The sequence below is a fragment of the Vipera ursinii genome (assembly GCF_947247035.1).
Source record: "Vipera ursinii genome assembly, chromosome: 1".
Lineage (NCBI taxonomy): Eukaryota > Metazoa > Chordata > Lepidosauria > Squamata > Viperidae > Vipera > Vipera ursinii.
The window spans coordinates 107966313-107986756 of NC_139512.1; the positions used below are offsets into that span (position 1 = coordinate 107966313).

At 38.8% G+C, this 20444-nt stretch overlaps 1 protein-coding gene across 1 annotated transcript in view; it reads left to right on the forward strand.

Annotated features, from left to right (window-relative positions):
- The window catches only part of CHID1 (chitinase domain containing 1), a gene marked incomplete at its 3' end in the record, with an annotated part of 52875 nt that extends 34132 nt beyond the window's left edge, over positions 1 to 18743 (forward strand). Inside the window, exons 8-10 of the mRNA XM_083359482.1 lie at positions 9568 to 9669; positions 13228 to 13377; positions 18728 to 18743. Of these exons, the coding sequence (XP_083215608.1) occupies positions 9568 to 9669; positions 13228 to 13377; positions 18728 to 18743 (268 nt within the window). The remainder of the gene's footprint in view (positions 1 to 9567; positions 9670 to 13227; positions 13378 to 18727) is intronic.
- Between the last annotated feature and the right edge of the window lie 1701 nt (positions 18744 to 20444).

The following is a 20444-nucleotide window of genomic DNA, read 5'->3' on the forward strand; positions in this document are numbered from 1 at the left end:
ATATTTTAATAGAGCAGTTATAAGAAGGGTCAAAGTTGTTTGGCATTCTTACGTATGCCATTGTGGAGTGTAGCATCCTTTTTGTTGCCAGATTAATTTTTATAGTCAAGGTGAATAATATAGTTCATGAATTGTGCCTCAATGTTTGCATCATGAAGCTATGAATCAGCATTAGTTCTTAAGATTTGGGGGGGGGAGATAAAATGAACTACATTTTGGATTTTTCAGCTAGTTGGGGTATGGAACGCAGCAGAACAAGAATCTTTTAGTGTTTGTTCCAGGATTCATTTAATATCAGTTAATATCAGTTAATATCAGTTAGGTTGTGGCCTGATATTGATATAATATAGATTAGAAACTGTGTTTGCTAGGAATCTAAACAGCTTGATGGCCCATAATCAGTCAATCAATTGGGGGATTGCTTTGAATGGAAAATTGCTTTGAATATTTTCTGCCCTCATTTGGATTTTATCATTTTTCACCCCGCCCTGCATAGACCATAGTTCTGACCTTTAGTAAGTTTCTGTGTGGGTGTGCAGGGAGTTCCAGTTCCAGCCCTAGTACCTAATATTCCTCTGTGTTGTGAGGAATATTGCTATCAACAGTAATTTCACCATCACTGTTGTTGCTTTTTGGTGCTAAATATGTTTGTTATTCGTATATATGTGTATGCTGGAACGTTGAACACAATATTTCATTTTCTATAATGCATAGTGAAAAAGGCACAGATGTACACCTCAGGTTTACCTTGTTTAGCGACTGTAGCTTTCCCTGTTCATATGTGAAAAGAAGTCTGTCTTCAAAGAAAGTGTGCTATAATCAGTGCTTTTTTTTGTAAAAAAAAAAAAAAAAGGGCCGGAACTCACACACGTCATACAACCCGCCTTGCCTACCCTACAAGGTTCCATCCAAAAAAGGAACTCCGTTCTGGGCGTTCTGTGACAAAAAAAGCCCTGGCTATAACACACTAAGGATGAAGCTTTTGGATATATTTTTTTACACTTATCACAGCAAAGGCATTGTGCACCAGCCCATTTTTATATTCCAACAATGTTTTCTGCCATAACCATTGCTTATGTCCCAAGGGCTTTCAGATGTTCATTTGTCCTTGGCAATTTACTCTTCTGCTGCAGGGAGAACCAATGAAAGTGACCAATTGAACCTGGCCACTGCTTGAAGAATGGCTGCATATTCTTTCCCAGAAGTGTGCTAATGGTTCATATTTATTTGTATAACAAAATGATGTCAGAATCCTTGTATTCAGCCATGAGCCATGAGCCATATCCAGTACTATCTGCCATGAATATTAAATAGTTGGCTGCTTTTAATGTTTCCTTTCAGGTCATCACAGTTTTAGGGAGCTACTGTGCCTTGCCATCTATTATGAGCCACCATAAAGCAATTAGTTTTATTAGTGTAGCTAAATGCCAGCTGGCTGCAAATCATCAAGTTGTTTTCCAGGGACAAGAATCTCTGTACCACTGTCTAGTTCAGGAAATACACTGGCTTATCAAAACACGACTGCACAGTTTATTTTTCAAAAAAAAAAACAACCTGTGGTGATGTGCAGATTAAATTTAAAATAGAAAGTATGGTTGTACTTACAGTTAAAGAATAATTTTAAGTGGATTCATCCAAGCAGCCAGAGTTTCTTGGGAAGAGACTATGCAAGTTACCACTTAAGCGTTGACATCAGATATAAACAAAAGTTAGCGATCTGACATATGAGTAAATTTGCAATGGAGATACAGTAATAAGCTAATGTATATCAAATGTATCTTTCAGATAATTTGCCATCTAAGCCTTGACCTAGGAATTTGTTTGAGTTTTCATTTTGTATCTAGTGTGGGAAAAGACAGCTTTTGGTCTTTACCCAAACAGCCTGCAGAGAAAAAGCATCTATGTGCATATAGATGCAACAAAGATGGATGGATTCAGTTTACACTGCAATATATGCACAGTTGGATGAACTGAAGTTAGGGACAAATTGTCAGGGAGGGAATCTGTCTATATGGTTGTTAGGAGTCAAAATGACTTAATGGAAAATAATCATAATAAAAAAACCTGGGCAAATATTTATTGTTCATATGGATTGTTTAGTCAATGATATGGTAAGGTTTACAGAGAGATAAGTGACCGCTTCTTGCCCTTGTCAGCCTATGAAGAAAAGTAGTTAATGTATCCTTAAATGCAGGCTATATTCCTTGAATTTGCAGAGCAAAGTATTATAAAACTGTGATGTGACTTTTTGATGGAAATCAAGTCAGAGTTTGCAATTAACAAAACTAAGATGTAACTCCACTATTGGAAGAAATCCTATGTTTTCCCATCTTAGAAACCTTGATTATAGACCTGTAGACTATGCATCTAGACCATGATTTCCCAGTGACATAGATAATAATTGGGACTACCTAAGGTTGATAGTATTATTAACACTATTATTTTTTCTAATACTATTAATTAAAGTAGTTTTGGGGTTGATGAACAATCTGAAAGCTCATGAAGGCATTGATGAACTGAAGAGTTTGGGCACCTCTGGTCTAGACAGACTTAAAACTTTGGCAAGAACCTTATATATAAACTAGTCCTAAATCATTATGAACTGTAAAAGCATCCAGTATAACTGGTACTTAGTATTCTAGTATCATTTGTATAGAATTCCTGGTAGACTAGACAGGATGTTACTAAAGACTTATCAGCTAGGGAACTAGGTTAAGATGATAAAAGGCACTGACTTAGGAAAAAAAGGTACTTGAGGAAAGCCATGATTGGAACATATTAAATTATGTACAGCATAAAGGAAGTGGATAGGCATTTTTTCCTCAAAACTCTAGGAGCAAAGTGAGGTGTAATGGTGAGGTTATTTAATAAACTAATTGGAAGACTAATACTTCTCAGCACACAAATAATGGAATTCATTAACGCACAACACATGCTGATGGTCACTAACTTGGATGTATGACTCTGGAAGGAAATTGGATAAATGAGGACAGTTTTATCAAGTGTTATTATCATTGGGACACAGTATTACGTTCGATATGCCTCCAATAAACTGTAGTTTTTGTTGTTGTTTTTTAATCCCATTTATATCCCGCCCTTCTCCGAAGACTCAGGGCGGCTTACATTCTAAGCACAAATCAATGTGCTTAGCAATAGCCTTCATTCTATGTATATGTCTGCTTATTAGGGCTTCCCCCCCCCAAGCGGCATTATTACAAAGTCAGCTTATTGCCCCCAGTAATCTGGGTCCTCATTTTACCTACCTCAGAAGGATGGAAGGTTGAGTCAACCTTGAGCCTGGTGGGATGCGAACCTGCACTAATAGCAGGCAGCTGGTGTTACTTAAGGAGGCATTAGCCCACTGCTCCACCAAGGCTCTTACAGGAAACAAAGTGAGGAAAGGGATACATTTTCATTTCCTGCTTGCAAGTACCCCAGAGGGCTGTCCTCCTTTAGGAGACTTAGGTAGTGATGCATCTCCATAGATGGTGTGATGTCCAGCAAATCTTTAGAAATCCCATTAAAGACTGCCTTGCCAATCCCTTTACAGATCACATTTTTTAACTTGAGTAAGACAACTCTTTTATTGTTGTTGACATAAAGGGATTCTAGACATTTCAGGTCAGAGAAAGAGCATATGAAGCAATTTGCTGTTTAAATGATCACCTGGAGCAGGATTGAGCCAAATTCAATCATACACACAGCACAACTCTAAAGTTTCCCCATTTTTGTGATTCATGTATTGAGCATAACTGAAAACTGCTTGTCTCTTCCATCTACAGAAAATAGGACGTGGCAGAGTTATGTTTATATTTTAGTTAGCATAATTTATAGTAGAACAGGTAAGGAAGAATTACTTAGTTTCCAAATATTTTGCTTGGCTGAGGAGAGTTACACCACAATGATACAAGTGTGCCATTATACTTTAATTTGTGTAAAATAATATAATACACAAAGGCATGATTAATGGAAAGTATATTCTTTTTATCCTCGACTCCAAAATAATGACAATATATTTATAGTCAGTACATGCTGTTAAAATTGGAGAAATAAATCTGATTTTCTTCTAGGAATTTAGGTGCATGTAATATAACTGTCACTCTTCATTTGATACAGTTTTTGCAATTTAAATTGTGATAAATGCCAAAGAACAATTGTGAGGATGGATGGGTGCAAGCATATTGTTCAGTTAAAGATTGCTCCTAATTTATGGATAAACTGTAGTAGGAAAAGGTCATCCCTTAATACTACACTTTAAACAACTGGCTCTTGGAACAAGTGTTGGAATATTAAACTTGATCAGAAATAAAATTATTTTAATTGGCATCTTATTTTTCATGGATAGAACATACTGACCTCACTGAAAAATGTCATTCAGACATATTTACAGTTCAGCATCATTGTGCATGCTTTTTTAGTCCAATGAGTTGACATAGCAAAATTGTATCTAAGTAATCCATTAAGCAGGTGAATGATTCTTTGCTTATACAGACCATCTTCCATGAATCAACTGTTCAGATTTTTATAACATTCATTTGCTTAATATATATTCTGAATCTGATTATTTTATGCGTGAAAAAAGTGATACTGTTGTTTGGTTTAAATTACTGTATGTTCAAAAGCTAAATAATCAACCTTTCCAATGTCCTTAAAGCGATAGACAATGAGAACAAAGAATAAATGGGGGAAATGGGCCTTGGAGTCAAATTGAATTAGATAGTAGTTTGGTTTTGGATAATTAAAGAACACTAGCTTATTTGTGATTAGTTGTGGGTGCCAAAGGGGAAGAAAACAGTGTAATTCGCAAGAGACAGGTCAGGGCTTTGTAATAAATCTTTTAGGTTTTTTCCATTTGTTGTTTAAAGACTGCTTTCTCAAACTGGTGTGGTTAATCAAATGCACTACAGTTTTCATGTCTCTCTCTCTTAAATCAATCTTTGAACTCTGGATCAGGCCATGACCTTTATGACAGATTGTTGGCCTTCTGGCATCCTTATTCTCAGAAATGTCCTTATATTTTTCAGGCTCACGGTCTCTGTCAAGAATATTTGTCACTTTCTTCAGGTTTCTCTTTCCCTCTGGCTTGAGATATTCAGAATTCTTAATATTTTTGTTCTTTTCAGTAATAGGAGGTTCCTATGAGTTTCTTTATGAGTTTTCCTTTGCCCTGTCCTTTTTGATTGGTCATCTCCCTCACTATTCATTACACACTTAATAGTGTATTTAATAATTATGTTTGATTCCTGGCAATTGCTTGGAGATGTCCCTGTAGTTTTCTTGGCAACATTTCAGAAGTACATCTGAGACAAAATCTCTGGTTCAAGGTCACCCAGTTGGCTTCGTGCTTAAGGTAGGCCTAGAACTCACAGTCTCCTGATTTCCAACTTTAGTGCTTTAACTACTACACTAAAGTGGGCCTTGGAGTGCATAGTAAGATTGGGCTAATTGCCTTCAGCTGCTATCCTTGCTTCACTTTTGCCTATCTGGCCAATGAACTCAGCATTTTTATAAACATTTTCGGCTATAGTTGTTAATAATTATCTACATTCTGTCCAAAAGGACTTTATCACTGGGTTTTCTAGATTCCATACCAGAATAGGTCTGTTGACGTTTACTTGTTGGCTCCCTACATATGAGAGGTCAGCAAGAGGCATATTTTTGTGTGTGTGTTGTTCCTCGAGATGAGGATCAGTAGCAAGATTCTGAAATCGTGTTCTCTTCATTATGTTCCTCTCTTGCTACTTCATCTTGCATCTGGGGAGAAATTTAGAGTGGCTAGCCAGATAACTACCTTTTTAGGTTGTGTAATCTCATATGCTATATTGTTTACTGTTTTGTTACATCCTGGAGTAAGGCAAAATAGTCATATTGAGTGATCATTTGGGGGTGATTCTAAGGCAGTGTTTCTCAACCTTGGTAACTTGAAGATGTATGGACTTCAATTCCCAGAATTTTCCAACTACCATGGCTGACTTGAGAATTACAGTAGTCCAGACATCTTCAAGTTGCCAAGGTTGAGAAACACTGCTCTAAGCAATTTTACACTTAGTAACAGATACTCCAGAAGTAGGGAAGACGCCTGTAATACTTAGTTGATTTATCCTGCTATTAATTGATTGATTGATTGATTGCAAGGAGTATCCTTTTGTTCAGTGCCTTCAAGGACTTAATCTATCACAATCTCCCATGGTAATGTCCTCTCTGTAGGATCTTCAGGGTGAGACATAAAAAACTGAGGGATCCTTGGTGCTCTCTGAGCTTGGTTGTTTTCTTGTAAACATTTCATTACCCAAACTAGGTTAACAGCATCAAAGCTAGTAAGGGCTTACTAAGGACTTACAAGCAGTGATGATGTTATCTAGTTTGGGTAATGAAATGTCTGCAAGAAACCAATCTGGTTCAGAGAACACCAAGGACCCCTCACTTCAACCCTGAACTACCATATTTTCCGGTGTATAAGACGACTGGGCGTATAAGATGACCCCCTACATTTCCTGTTAAATTATAGGGTTTGGGCTATACTCGCCGTATAAGACTACCCCTCTTCCAACGCACACCAAATAAAAATTAAAAAACATCAGATTTGATTTTAATATGGTAATTTTAATTCAAATGCTTATGACATGCAGGTACTTAGTAGGAAAACTGTCACTTATAAACATAAGGCTGTTTGTCATCAAACATGTAAACATAAAACAGTGCAAATGGATTAAACTTAATAATAATAATAATAATAATAAGAATAAGAATAAGAATAATAATAATAATAATAATAATAAGAAGAAGAAGAAGAAGAAGAAGTTGGAAGGGACCTTGGAGGTCATCTAGTCCAACCCCCTGCTAAGGCAGGAAACCCTATACCATTTCAGGCAAATGGCTGTCCAGTCTCTTCTTAAAAACTTCCAGTGTTGGAGCATTCACCACTTCTGGAGGCAGGTTGTTCCACTGGTTAATTGTTCTAACTGTCAGGAAGTTTCTCCTTAGTTCTAGGTTGCTTCTCTCCTTGACTAGTTTCCATCCATTGCTTCTTGTCCTGCTTTCAGGTGCTTTGGAGAATAGCTTGGCTCCCTCTTCTTTGTGGCAGCCCCTGAGATATTGGATCACTGCTATCATGTCACCCCTCACCCTTCTCTTCGTTAAACTACACATACCCAATTCCAGCAACCGTTTCCTATTTTCCTAATTCACTTTTTCACTTTTCCTAATTCACTCTAAAGCTTTCCCTGCGCAGAGCCTTATGTAACACCAGCTGCCTGCAATTAGTGCAGGTTCTCATCCCACCAGGCTCAAGGTTGAGTCAGCCTTCCAAGGTAGGTAAAAGGAGGACTCAGATTGTTGGGAGCAATAAGCTGACTTTGTAATAATGCTGCTTGTGGGGGGGGGGGTGTTGAAAGCTCTAATAGGCAGGCATATACATAGAATGAAGGCTATTGCTAAGCACATTGATTTGTGCTTTAAATTGTAAGCCACCCTGAGTCTTTGGAGAAGGGCAGGATATAAATGAGATTTAAAAAAAAGACCAAATGGGAGATCCGCTCCAGGTTTTCCAGCCAGCCTGCCCAGTTCCTGAGTCAAACGTGTCCTTAGAGCTAAGCTGCTGCTCTGCTACGCATTCCCCACCTGCCTTTCAAATTGCTCTTGCATTCCCCACCTGCCTACAGCTGTTCTTCAACTTTAGAAGGAAAGAAGCCCAGACCCCAGCCTGTAAAAAATCACAGACTGCAGCTTCTACTCCAATTGGTCCCGCTTTCCCTGCGCAGACTAAATGGAAGATCCGCTCCAGGTTTTCCAGCCAGCCCTGTCCCTAAAGTTTCAGCACCTGGCGTATAAGACGACCCCTGACTTTTGAGAAGATTTTCATGGGTTAAAAAGTAGTCTTATACGCTGGAATCTACAGTAAAAATATTCTCCTTTATTGATACATAAAAAACTGGAAAGCAACAAATAGAAGCAAGAAGGCCTATATGTAGAGGAAAATATTTCATTCAGAACCATTCCAAGTTGGAATGAGACACTCTTTACTCATCTTTAAGGGTGGACTCAGGAGGAACAAAGTTTTTTTTTTGCTAGCTTATTGCTACTTCTTCCCTTCCTCATTTATCATTTGTAGGGATTACATAATGATACTGCTTCTAAAGGCTTCACTGCAGATTGGCTTTTGGCAACTTTCTCTAGCACTATTAAAACAGCTTTATGCTGCATAACTCCCACTTGCCTCATTGAAGGGGCTGCGATGGAAAAGAAAATGCAAATCAGTAGGAACAACAGGAAGAGGGATGTTTCTAAAGCACAAGCAAAGCAAAGCTGCAGGCTGAACTGTACTTAAAATCTAGGATAAAAATAAAAAGCAAGCAAGGCAGTTTTATCTATCTCATAAAAAATACAGCCTCCCTTATTACCATCTTACCAGAAGTTTGCCTAGCTAGATTATTTTGAAGAAACCTTGAAAAGTTCACATAACAATATACAGTACTGATTTGGAAGTCTGTTTTTCCTCCTTGCCCTGAGTAAAATTCCAATACTCTTCCTATTCAAGGTAACTAGAAGCCAGGTATTTGAGGAAATACAGGTCAAGTGTTTTCTAGGGTCAACATCTCAGGACAAGGCTTGTTCTTGTAAACAAAGACCATATGAAGAATTAATGGGAAAAACCATGTAATGGAATTATCTCACCCTGGGATTAAACATAAGACTTTTCCAAACTATTGTGATACAAGTTGGACATTTTTGTGTCCTCGACTTGTGACCAGTCGCTTAGTGACTGTTCAAAGTTACAACAGACCCAAAAAAAGGCACTCACAACCCATATTCGAAGTTCTGGGAGCTGTGCCCCCACTGGTCTCATGATCCCATTTTGAACACTTAGCAATCAGCCCATATTTACAGCTATTTGCAGCATCCCACGATCACGTGACTGCAATTTATGTCCATTTTTGCTAGAAATTGGAGTTTCAGAGCAAAAAAACCCCTACTCCTTGAGGTGTTCACTGAATAGCACAGATTTGCTTAATGACTGTGGTGATTCATTTAATGATGCTGCAAAAAAGGTGTAAAATCAGGTCTCTCACATGATGACCACTTGACGACCGTTATGTCTTACAACCATAATTCCAGACTCAATTATGATTTTAAGTCGAAGACTATCTGTATTAAATAGCCATCCTTTTGATCAAACCTATAAGAAATTTTGTCAGAAAAAAGGTCAAAAACCATAGGGAGGTGAGTGAAGAATGACAAACAAAATATGCAGAACCAAGATTCTGTGGCTTAACCCTTTGCTCATTGCAAAAATAATCTGTTCTGAATCTGTGATGTAATCAGTTTCTTGTCTGTAAGCTGCCACATTTCAAACCCTTTCTGCAGATCCCCCTTTAACATCATTTCCTGTACATAATGCAATTGAAGAAATGGGATTAATCCTGCCTCTATTCCATTCTTCCCTGTCTTGTTTTCACTTCTATTTAGACTTAAGCTCTTTAGGACAGAGCCTTGTACTTGATTTTTGTAGAATATTAATCTATAAATGAATAACCTTTCCAATTGTTGTTCTCTTTTTTCCTTTGAAAGAACCAGTGAGTTGGGAATGTTTACCAAGACAGAATTTGATCAGCTGGCCCCAGTGGTGGACACTTTCAGCCTCATGACATATGATTATTCATCACAATTGGGGTAAGGCAAAATGCACAGCTATAATGACACTAAGAATTGAGCTGGTGTTCAACTGGAGTTCACATTCATCCTGTTTCTTAATAGTAATAAGATAACTAATTGAGTATAATTCTAATGACATTCTCTTAAAATGTTTGTATATCAACAATTTTAGGTTTCTTAGAGGCAGCCCTTTATACAAGTGTATCACATATGTATCACACCTGCTCCTAAATATATTTCCGTCTTGAAGGAGGCGGTGGTGAGACCTCTCCTCAAGAAGCCTGTCCTGGACCCAGCCGTTTTGAACAACTTTCGTCCAGTCTCCAACCTTCGCTTTCTTGCGAAGGTTGTTGAGAGTGTGGTGGCGCATCAGCTCCCTCTGGTCCTGGATGAAGCGGATTATCTGGACCCCTACCAATCGGGTTTCAGGCCCGGGTACAGCACGGAGACGGCATTGGTCGCTCTGGTGAATGATCTCTGGAGGGCGCGGGATAGGGGACATTCCTCTATCCTAGTCCTATTAGACCTCTCAGCGGCTTTCGATACCATCGACCATGGTATCTTGCTGCGGCGTCTCAGGGGATTGGGAGTGGGAGGCACAGTTCTTCAGTGGTTCTCCTCCTATCTCCTGGGACGCTCGGAGTCGGTGTTGGCAGGGGGGCAGAGATCGGCCCCTAGGTCTCTCGTTTGTGGAGTTCCTCAGGGGTCGGTTCTCTCGCCTCTCCTGTTCAACATCTATATGAAACCGCTGGGTGAGATCATTCGTGGTTTTGGAGTTGGGTATCATCAGTATGCCGATGATACCCAACTTTTCTTTTCGACCCCAAACCACCCCAGTGATGCCCTCGCCGTGATGTCCCGTTGCCTGGAGGCGGTTCGGGTCTGGATGGGGAGGAACAGACTTCAGCTCAACCCTGACAAGACTGAGTGGCTGTGCATTCCGGCATCCCGGGACATTCCAAATGTTCCATCTCTTTCTATGGGGGGTGAGCTCTTACCCCCCGTGGATAGGGCTCGCAACTTGGGAGTCCTTCTAGATTCGCGGCTTACTTTGGAAGAGCATATAGTGGCCGTGACTAGGGGGGCTTTCGCCCAGGTTCGCCTGGTGCGCCAGTTGCGGCCCTATCTAAACCGGGATGCCCTGTGTACAGTCACTCATGCGCTCGTGACCTCTCGCCTTGACTACTGTAATGCTCTCTACATAGGGCTTCCCTTGAAGACCACTCGGAGGCTCCAACTGGTACAGAATGCGGCCGCGAGAGTTGTCTTGGGAGTTTCCCGGTACTCCCATGTTACACCTTCGCTCCGCGAGCTGCATTGGTTACCAGTTGTCTTTCGGGTGAGGTTCAAGGTGTTGGTTACGATCTTTAAGGCCCTACATGGCATGGGTCCGGGTTACCTCAGGGACCACCTGCTGCCGGCATCGACTCCCCTCCGCCCTGTGCGTTCCCACAGAGAGGGCCTCCTCAGGGTGCCGCCAGTCAGGGAGTGTCGACTGGTGGCCCCCAGGGGGAGGGCCTTCTCTGTGGGGGCCCCGGCTTTATGGAATCAATTGCCGGTGGAGCTCCGGATGGCACCAGACCTTCGAACTTTCCGTCGGGGCCTGAAGACCCATCTGTTCGAATTAGCTGGTCTGGCCTGATGGGGATTATGGGTTTTTTTAATTGTTTTTAATCTGTATTACTGTTTTATTGGGCAAGGGTTTAATTCTTTTTTAATTTTTGTATAGTGTTTTTTGTTTTTTATATATGCCCTGTGAACCGCCCTGAGTCCTACCAAGGAGAAGGGCGGTATATAAATCTAAATAAATAAATAAATAAATAAATAAAATAAATATTTATATTTGCATGTTTTTTAATCTTTTTCCCTCCAACAAAGGGAGGAGTTGCGACCAAAAGCTTAATTGATATGAACTGAATTAATCACTGACAATATAAATTTATTTGTCATTTGTAAAATTATTTGATCCTATACTTCAGGGTAAACATGTACTTTTTTTCCCTTTCACAAACTACTTTCTTGCATGTTTACTTTGTTTTCAGTTTGGTTCAGTAGTTCTTTTTTTCCAAATACACTTAGGACTTTGGTCCAATTAACTTGCTAGACACATTTTCTTCTCATTCCCATCTCTATATAATAAACTTCTTCTGTGGAGATTGGCAGCAGGAAGGCAGGATAGAGATAATAATAAGTACCTGATACTCAATAATAATAATACAGATAATATACTGTAAATATGCAGATATACATTCAAATATACAGCTCAGTTAAAAAGGGACGCGGTGGCTCAGTGGGTTAGGACACTGAGCTTGTCGATCAGATGGTCAGCAGTTTGGCGGGTCGAATCCCGAGTGCCACATAGCAGAGTGAGCGCCTGTTATTCCCAGCTTCTGCCAATCTTGCAGTTCGAAAGCATGTAAAAATGCAAGTAGAAAAATAGGGACCACTATGGTGGGAAGGTAACAGCGTTCCATGCGCCTTTGGTGTCTAGTCATGCCGGCCACATGACCACGGAGACGTCCTCGGTCAAGCACTGGCTCTTCAGCTTTGAAACGGAGATGAGCACCGGCCCCTAGAGTTGGAAACGACTAGCACGCATGTGCGGGGGAACCTTTACCTATACAGCTCAGTTGAAGCAATGAAAATATTCATTAGAGAATGCATAATAAATGTATTATAATTCCTTTTTGTTTGTATATATCTAACTTTTTATTATTGATTTCACTTTGGTAGGGACACTGCTAAAAATATATGTTCATATACTGCTGGTGGAAAGCAAAGAAGAAAGCAATTCTTTTAGGTTTTCTTTCATCTCTGCTTTGAAGCAATTCTGATAGATGCATCTTCTTTTTATTTTATCAAACCATGTCTTAAAATTTTTAGCTTTTTATTTTAACTGTCAGCTAAGTATACAAATAGGATAAAAGAAATCATTCTGCAGCTGGTCCAGGGAAATACAAATTCCATGTTGATAAAATATACTTTTAACATAACTGCTGTCTCTAGCCACATTAAGACACGAAAATGTAATAGCAGAAGCAGATTGTAAAGCGTGAAGCAACAGCCATTTCAAAAAGAATTCTATCCAAAACGCCTAAAGGATCTACACTGGAAAAGTCAAGTGCACAGATGAATATTTCAAAAACCCTTTACAGATGAAGATTGTTATAGCTACATTTACATATATGTGAATCTAATATTTTAGAACTGTAGAGGGACAGATTGTGAATAGTAAAACTACTCTTTTTTTAGAGCAGTTTTCTTTATAGTAAAATGTATATCCTCTTGGGAAAAATGCCCCAAATGGCATACAATGTTGTAAAACAGAGTAAACTAAACAATAACAAAAAGGCAGTTACAGAAATGGTAGAAACTAGGAGAAAAATAAACTGGATGGATGGATGGATACTGTGGTACACATTTTTTTTTTAAAAAAACTATATTTTTCTAATTCTAACAGTGCTTTTTTTGCAGTGGAAAATACTGATTTTGGACTAGAATCTTGTTAAACATGGTTCTACTTTTGGGGGGAATCTTACAATTTGAACCTTAATTTCTTTCTTCCTCTTTCTACAGGTCTGGCCCCAATGCCCCATTGCCTTGGGTGCAAGCTTGTATTCAGATGCTCGATCCAGAATCCAAATGGAGAGAAAAAATTCTTCTGGGGCTGAATTTTTATGGCATGGATTATTCAAGTAATGTAAGAGACCCCATAGTGGGCAACAGGCAAGTTTTTAAAGTCTTGAGTTTTCTGAAGATACTGTATGTACTTATAAAGTGGAATTTATATATACAGTATATATTTTGTATGCATGTATATATCTCTAGAAACCTGGGTACAGTTAACCATAGTATCCAAGGAGTGCGGTGGTTCATGTGGTTAGGATGCTGAGTTGACAATCAGCAAGCCCATGTTTGACACCCAAGTGCTGCTGTGTGATGGGAACATTCATTCCATCTCTTGCCAGTTTATAAGTGTGGAAATGCAAGTAGATAAATAGGTGCCGCTTCGGTGACACATTAATGGGGACATGAAAGGGTCCCCCAACCAGGCATCTCCCAGGCAATGGTGATGACACCAGTTAATCCTTTCAATCCGGAAGCGCATTGGTGCTTCCAATACAAACATGAATGTGACCAAGGTATCCAAAGCAAAGGAAAAGGGGGATATTTTTTTTTCTTTCTGCATCCTCATTTCTGTCCTGTAGTCATTTTTAATTTCTTGGCTCTAATGCCAGAAATGACCCAAGAATATACAAAAGTGACTACAGCAACAATTGGCCAGCATCAGACTAGTTTCAGCAAGCATTGGGGTTCAACACTATATTTCTCTTCTCCCCCTGCTCCCTTAATTGTGTATGTAGGACCACATATTCTATTTCTTAGGCACATAGAAAGAACAATGTTTCCATTGCTAAGATAGGCAAAAAAATGGTAAGTGAACACCTGTCCAGCCTAGACGAGTTCAAATCACCAGGACCAGATGGATTACACCCCAAAGTTCTCAAGGAACTGGCAGACGTGATCTCAGAACCACTGAACTATATTTTTCAAAGATCCTGGAGCACTGGGGAACTACCAGAGGACTGGAAGAGAGCTGATGTAGTTCCCATATTCAAAAAAGGGAAAAAAATAGATCCAGGAAACTACAGACCTATCAGCCTGACCTCAGTACCTGGGAAGATTCTGGAAAAGATAATCAAACAACAAATCAGCGAACACCTTGATGCAAACAAAGTCATCACTAAAAGTCAACATGGGTTTGTCAAAAACAGATCATGCCAGACAAATCTTATTACATTCTTTGACCAAGTGACAAAATTAGTGGACCAGAGGAATGCTGTAGATATAATTTACTTGGACTTCAGTAAGGCATTTGATAAAGTAGATCACAACCTACTACTTGATAAGATAGAAAAATGTGGGTTAGATAGCATCACCAGCAGATGGATTCGTAGCTGGCTGACAGGCCATACTCAGCATGTGGTCCTCAATGGAACTGCATTTACATGGAAGGAAGTGTGTAGTGGGGTGCCCCAGGGCTCTGTTGTGGGCCCAGTGCTCTTCAATATGTTCATTAACGATTTGAATGAGGGGATAGATGGGGAACTCATCAAATTTGCAGACGACACCAAGCTGGCAGGAATAGCCAATACTCCAGAAGATAGGCTTAAGATACAGGAGGATCCGGTGCTATCTAACAAAATGAAATTCAATGGTGAAAAAAGTAAGGTTCTACATTTAGGCAGGAAAAGTCAAATGCACAGGTATAGTATAGGTGGTACCTTGCTCAATAGTAGTAACTGTGAGAGGGATCTCGGAGTCCTAGTAGACAATCACTTCAATATGAGCCAGCAGTGTGCTGCAGCTGCCAAAAAAGCCAACACAGTGCTAGGCTGCATTAACAGAGGGATAGAATCAAGATCGCGTGAAGTACTAATACCACTTTACAATGCCTTGGTAAGGCTACACCTGGAACACTTCATCCAGTTTTGGTCACCACGATGTAAAAAAGATGTCGAGACTCTAGAAAGGGTACAGAGAAGAGTAACAAAGATGATTGGGGAACTGGAGGCTAAAACATATAGGGAACGGTCGCTGGAATTGGGTATGTGTAGTTTAACAAAGAAAAGGGTGAGGGGTGACATGATAGCAGTGTTCCAATATCTCAGGGGCTGCCACAAAGAAGTGGGAGTCAAGCTATTCTCCAAAGCACCTGAAAGCAGGACAAGAAGCAATGGATGGAAACTAGTCAAGGAGAGAAGCAACCTAGAACTAAGGAGAAACTTCCTGACAGTTAGAACAATTAACCATTGGAACAACCTGCCTCCAGAAGTGGTGAATGCTCCAACACTGGAAGTTTTTAAGAAGAGACTGGACAGTCATTTGCCTGAAATGGTATAGTGTTTCCTGCCTGAGCAGGGGGTTGGACTAAATGACCTCCAAGGTCCCTTCCAACAACTCCTCCTCCTCCTCCTCTTCCTCATTATTATTATTATTATTATTATTATTATTATTATTATTATTATTATTATTATTATTATTATTATTATTATATTTGGTTTGACAATAGATTTTACTGATTACGTTTAAACGGCTGTTCCCCTTTCCCCCCCGAACCATCCAATGTTCCATTCCAGTTAATGTGAGTCTGTCTATCTCTTTTGTACATTAATCCATAATCTCTTAGCTTCCAGAGAACCCTTAGTTCTTATCTCAGTTAGTAGTAGAGTGGAACTGGTTGGAAAAAGCAAATTTCTTCTTCCACAGAAGGTAGGACCAAAGAAAAAGGAAGCCAGGTCCTCACAGTCTATTGGCCCCGTCTTTCATTATCTTTATCTTTATCTTTCATTGAAGTGCAAGATTGAACTGAAACTTCTTGTGGGCTTTTTTCCTTGTTGTAAAGCTGAATCCTCTGTCTTTTGTTAAATTATAGTGAGGAGGAACTTAACATACTTCTCCTTCCCTGTTTCTGCATATTGTTCTTCTCTGTACTGTACCCATGAAATACACATTAGGACAAGCTCTTGTTCAGTTTTGCACTGAAGGGGCTTTGCATTAAAATGCTGTGAAGCAGATCAAGGTGACATGTTTAATAATATGGAAATTTTACTTCTGCAGTGAAACTTTACAAAGACAAGTCCTTTTGCATATCTGAATATCATTAGCAATTTCTAAATGCCATTTCTGCTGACTAATCTAAAGTACACTTAACTTGTATGATACAGATGAACGCAAATGATTTTTGAAGAATCGGGTCTTTTGAGTAATCACCTGTATTGTCAGGTCAAATAGATTCTTTGTCACTTTGAATTCTGCTAAATGTAGTAATTAACATATTTTGGAAAAGTAAGATTGTACCCAGCCTTCAATGGCATGCGTTGCTGTCTTCCCATTTCAGTGTTGTTTTTGTTTTTCTTTAATACCAGAATTTGAAAACTGAGTTTCCACAAATTTGAAATAATTCCCCTGCACTAAAGGAAAGAAATCCCCTATGCTACAATCAGAGTATGTCAAACATCTTATGGACTATCTTCAAAACAGCTGCTAATTTACTGGTGGCTTTTGTTCCAATAAGAGCATCTGAAGATGCCTTTGCAGCATTATTAAATAAGGGTTGCTTGCAAGAGTAAATCAGTAAGAAAAAAATAATCAAATAATATTATGATAATCTGTTAAACATGCTTTTTAAAAATGTTGAACTGATTACAGTTGGGTTGTAATTCCATATTCTGTGTGTATCCGTATATATGTATAAAGCCTTTAAACATACTGTACATGGATAAGATTAGGTTGTTAGAAGTAATTTAGCAGCGTAGCTGAGTAAGCAGAGTGGCAATTTCCTGCTTTGCATTGCAGTTTTATTTTCTGATTTACATATGTGTATGTGTGTGTGTTACCATTGATTCAGAGATGATTTTGATACAAATTAGAAATGGGGGGGGGGAAATCTGCAGTATAGATTATTTTACTCGCAGTGGCTCACATTCCCAACATTAAATAGAAAATTATAAGGAGAAAAATTATTGTGTACTTTGAGGGCAATATTAGTACATGCAGAATTATTCATGGCTCTTCAGCTAAGCAGGCCCTTTACGTGATGAGATTTGCCTCCCTTTTCATCCCATCTTCATGTCCACCCAGTGATGTTTTTCTCTCTTGTTTTGTTACAATATAGCAAAATAGGTTTGAGACTTCTTTTAGTGGTATTTACCACTGTTGCAGCAAAGTTATATGAATGGATGTAAGATCGCTTGATTGACAAGGCCCCCTTCAGAGTGAAGCATGAGGCAGATGCTATGAGGAAACCTGTTGACCCCATCCAATATTCTCTGGGTGAAAGGAGGGTAACCGATAGAACTTGTTGAAGCGATGATGTAATAATGGCAGTGGGTGGCCCTCTAGATCAGGCATGTCAAACTCGCGATGTCACGTGACGTCGTGTGACGTATCGTGACTTTTTCCCCATTGCCGGCAATGGGGTGGGCGTGGTTTTGGCATTACACATCTGGCCCGTGGGCCAGGAGTTTGACATGCCTGCTGTAGATCGATGTTCTCAACCTTAGCATGCTGGCTGGAAGTTGAAGACCACACATCTTAAAGTTGCCAAGCTTGAGAAACACTGCTTTAGGCAATGGATAGTAGCAGGGAAATTGTACCATCCACCCCCAACACATCTGCTATTTAACCCATCCCGAACAGGAAACGAATGGTAAAATAAAATAAAGCATGTTTTATTTTACACAGTTGCTCTTAGAGGTTATGAAGGTATATGATTTGGGTTTTTTTTTACTTTTCTTAAATGGATACTTCCTAAGTGGGATGCTGGAAAGTTTGTCCAGTGGCTCATTTTGCAGTAGTTTCTTCTGTAAATAGTCTCATTAATTTATTGTGCTAGCTGTTGGAAAAGAACAGGGCATTAGGCAAAAGTATATCCTACCTACCAATGAAAGGAGGCAGATGGAAAGCAAGAGGCATATCTAGCTAAAGGTCCTAATCTAATATTGGAAATTCATATCTGTTTTTTGCACTAGCACCACTCTGGTTTGCAATTTTTGTTTCTTTTTCATGCACAAGGTTAAATATAAACAATGGGCCCTTGAATCTTTATTTAGAAAGCAGAAATAAATTAAAACAAGAAATCCTATTGTCAGTATTTATTTTAATAGTAACTTTTTTTACTTTGTACTTGACAATGAGAACTATCAGCAAAAATGTAATTTTTCCATCTCTTTTTGCCTGCATATACATCACTGGATTTCTCCAAGAGAGAGAGAGAGATATGATCAGGAAGGAAGGAAGGAAGGAAGGAAGGAAGGAAGGAAGGAAGGAAAGGGGGGAGGGAGGGAGGGAGGGAAAGGATATAAAACTGATGTTATGGTAGGACATATAAAGATGTATGATAATAGCTATTCCCTCATGTAAGCTAAATGGTGTGGTAGATGCCCTATTTTTCTTTGCAACAACGAAGACTGGATATTGTTTTCAGTGGGATTCTGAAGGGCAATCCATCTTTTAACTAAGACCCACAAAGGGATTTTGTTAATGGCTTTGTCTTCTCTTTTCTGTTTCTTAGTGGCATATACTTATGAGAGCACTAAGTATAAAGTAAGGAACCCAAATTGCATTCCATTTAATGTTCAGTTAATAAGTTTTATCTTAACTGGATAATATATTAGTCAGGAGAAATCTTTGGAAAATCTTTTATGTTATTACTTCCTCCATATAGTGATTAAACATTTGCCTAGACAGTTATCTTAAAACCTTTTTTTTAAATTTCAGCCAAACTGATTCTTTCTGCATCTTCTTCTGAATTATTCTTGTCTTCTGAAGTCTGTCCATTCAGTATTTGGGATTTTGCCTCCCACCTTTAAAAGAAAGAAAATGTTCAACGTGAAATTTATCTTTAGCTGCTGTTTCTTTTGTATGTGCAGTTGCTCTGAATTTGATTGCTCCATTTTCTTTTTGTGTCTTAATTTCTATCATTTCTAATGATAAACAATGCCTCAATCTAACATGTTTAATTGCCACATCAATAGGTATGATTGTAATTTTAAAAATACATGAGGTTTTATAACTAAGCATATTCACAATCTGATATAATTGGAATTTATTCAGAAGGATTCATTAAACTAATTGTCTTTGCCCTGTAATGTTTATTCATTTGGGCCCAACTGATCTTCAGTTCTAGTGTCTACATTACCTTTTAGGTATGCTTAAAGGACTGTTTCCTCTGAGAAACTCCTTTTTCTCTGTTTTGCTACAAACCTGACCTTGTTCAAATCAAAATAGGTGTTCTTTTTAAAATTAATTCTTATAGATGCTATATTTTTGAGAGGGTAAAATAAAACTAAATTCATGTGTACCAAATAACTCCGTATGTTCCTTACCTTTACCTTTATTAGTATATGTCATGCCGGCCACATGACCACGGAGACGTCCTCGGACAAGCGCTGGCTCTTCGGCTTTGAAACGGAGATGAGCACCGGCCCCTAGAGTCGGAAACGACTAGCACGCATGTGCGGGGGAACCTTTACCTTTACCTTTACCAAAACCTTTCCCTGAAAAATTCACAACTGAAAATTTGATTTGGTATTATCCTGTCTCTTTGAAACTTTAAAATCTAATAGGATGTGAAGGCAATGGTACTGGCTCTGTGAATGCCACCAAGTTACAAATATGTGTATTTCCAACTTAATAGTCTTTTATTACATATGCTGCTTCCACACAGTAATAGGTTTACAGATTCGATTTCTTTTGGAGGAAGTCATCTAAGAGCTGTACAGTTTTTGCGTTACTGAGATTATTTTCTCATATGTGTTAGCTGAGAATGGGATAAATGTCCACATAATTGACATCCTAATAGATTTCTGTTCTCTTACCTGTTGCAATAGATAAGCTTCTAGAGCACATTTTCTTTATGATTTATTTGAACATCTCTGCTTTTTTTTTGACGGTGCAATTCTTGAAATTCAGAATTGAATTCCAGAAATCTAATAAACTCCCAAACTAGCCATAGGGTAGGAATCATGCTGAAGTATGTAATCTTTGGTTTTATAAATGATTTTGCTTGGAACTGTTCAATCAGGATTTCTGAAACTTTTTTGAATAATGGGAAGACTTGGAATTCTATGAGAGTATTCTTACATGGTTGACATGATAGGAGGCGGCCAATCACAAAACATCTCTATACCAGCAAGCAAAGAATGTAAAATTAAAAATAGAATTATAGAGGACACAGATGTTCCAAGATGCCAAAAGAGTTCATCACGGGCACATTATTTGTCTCAGGT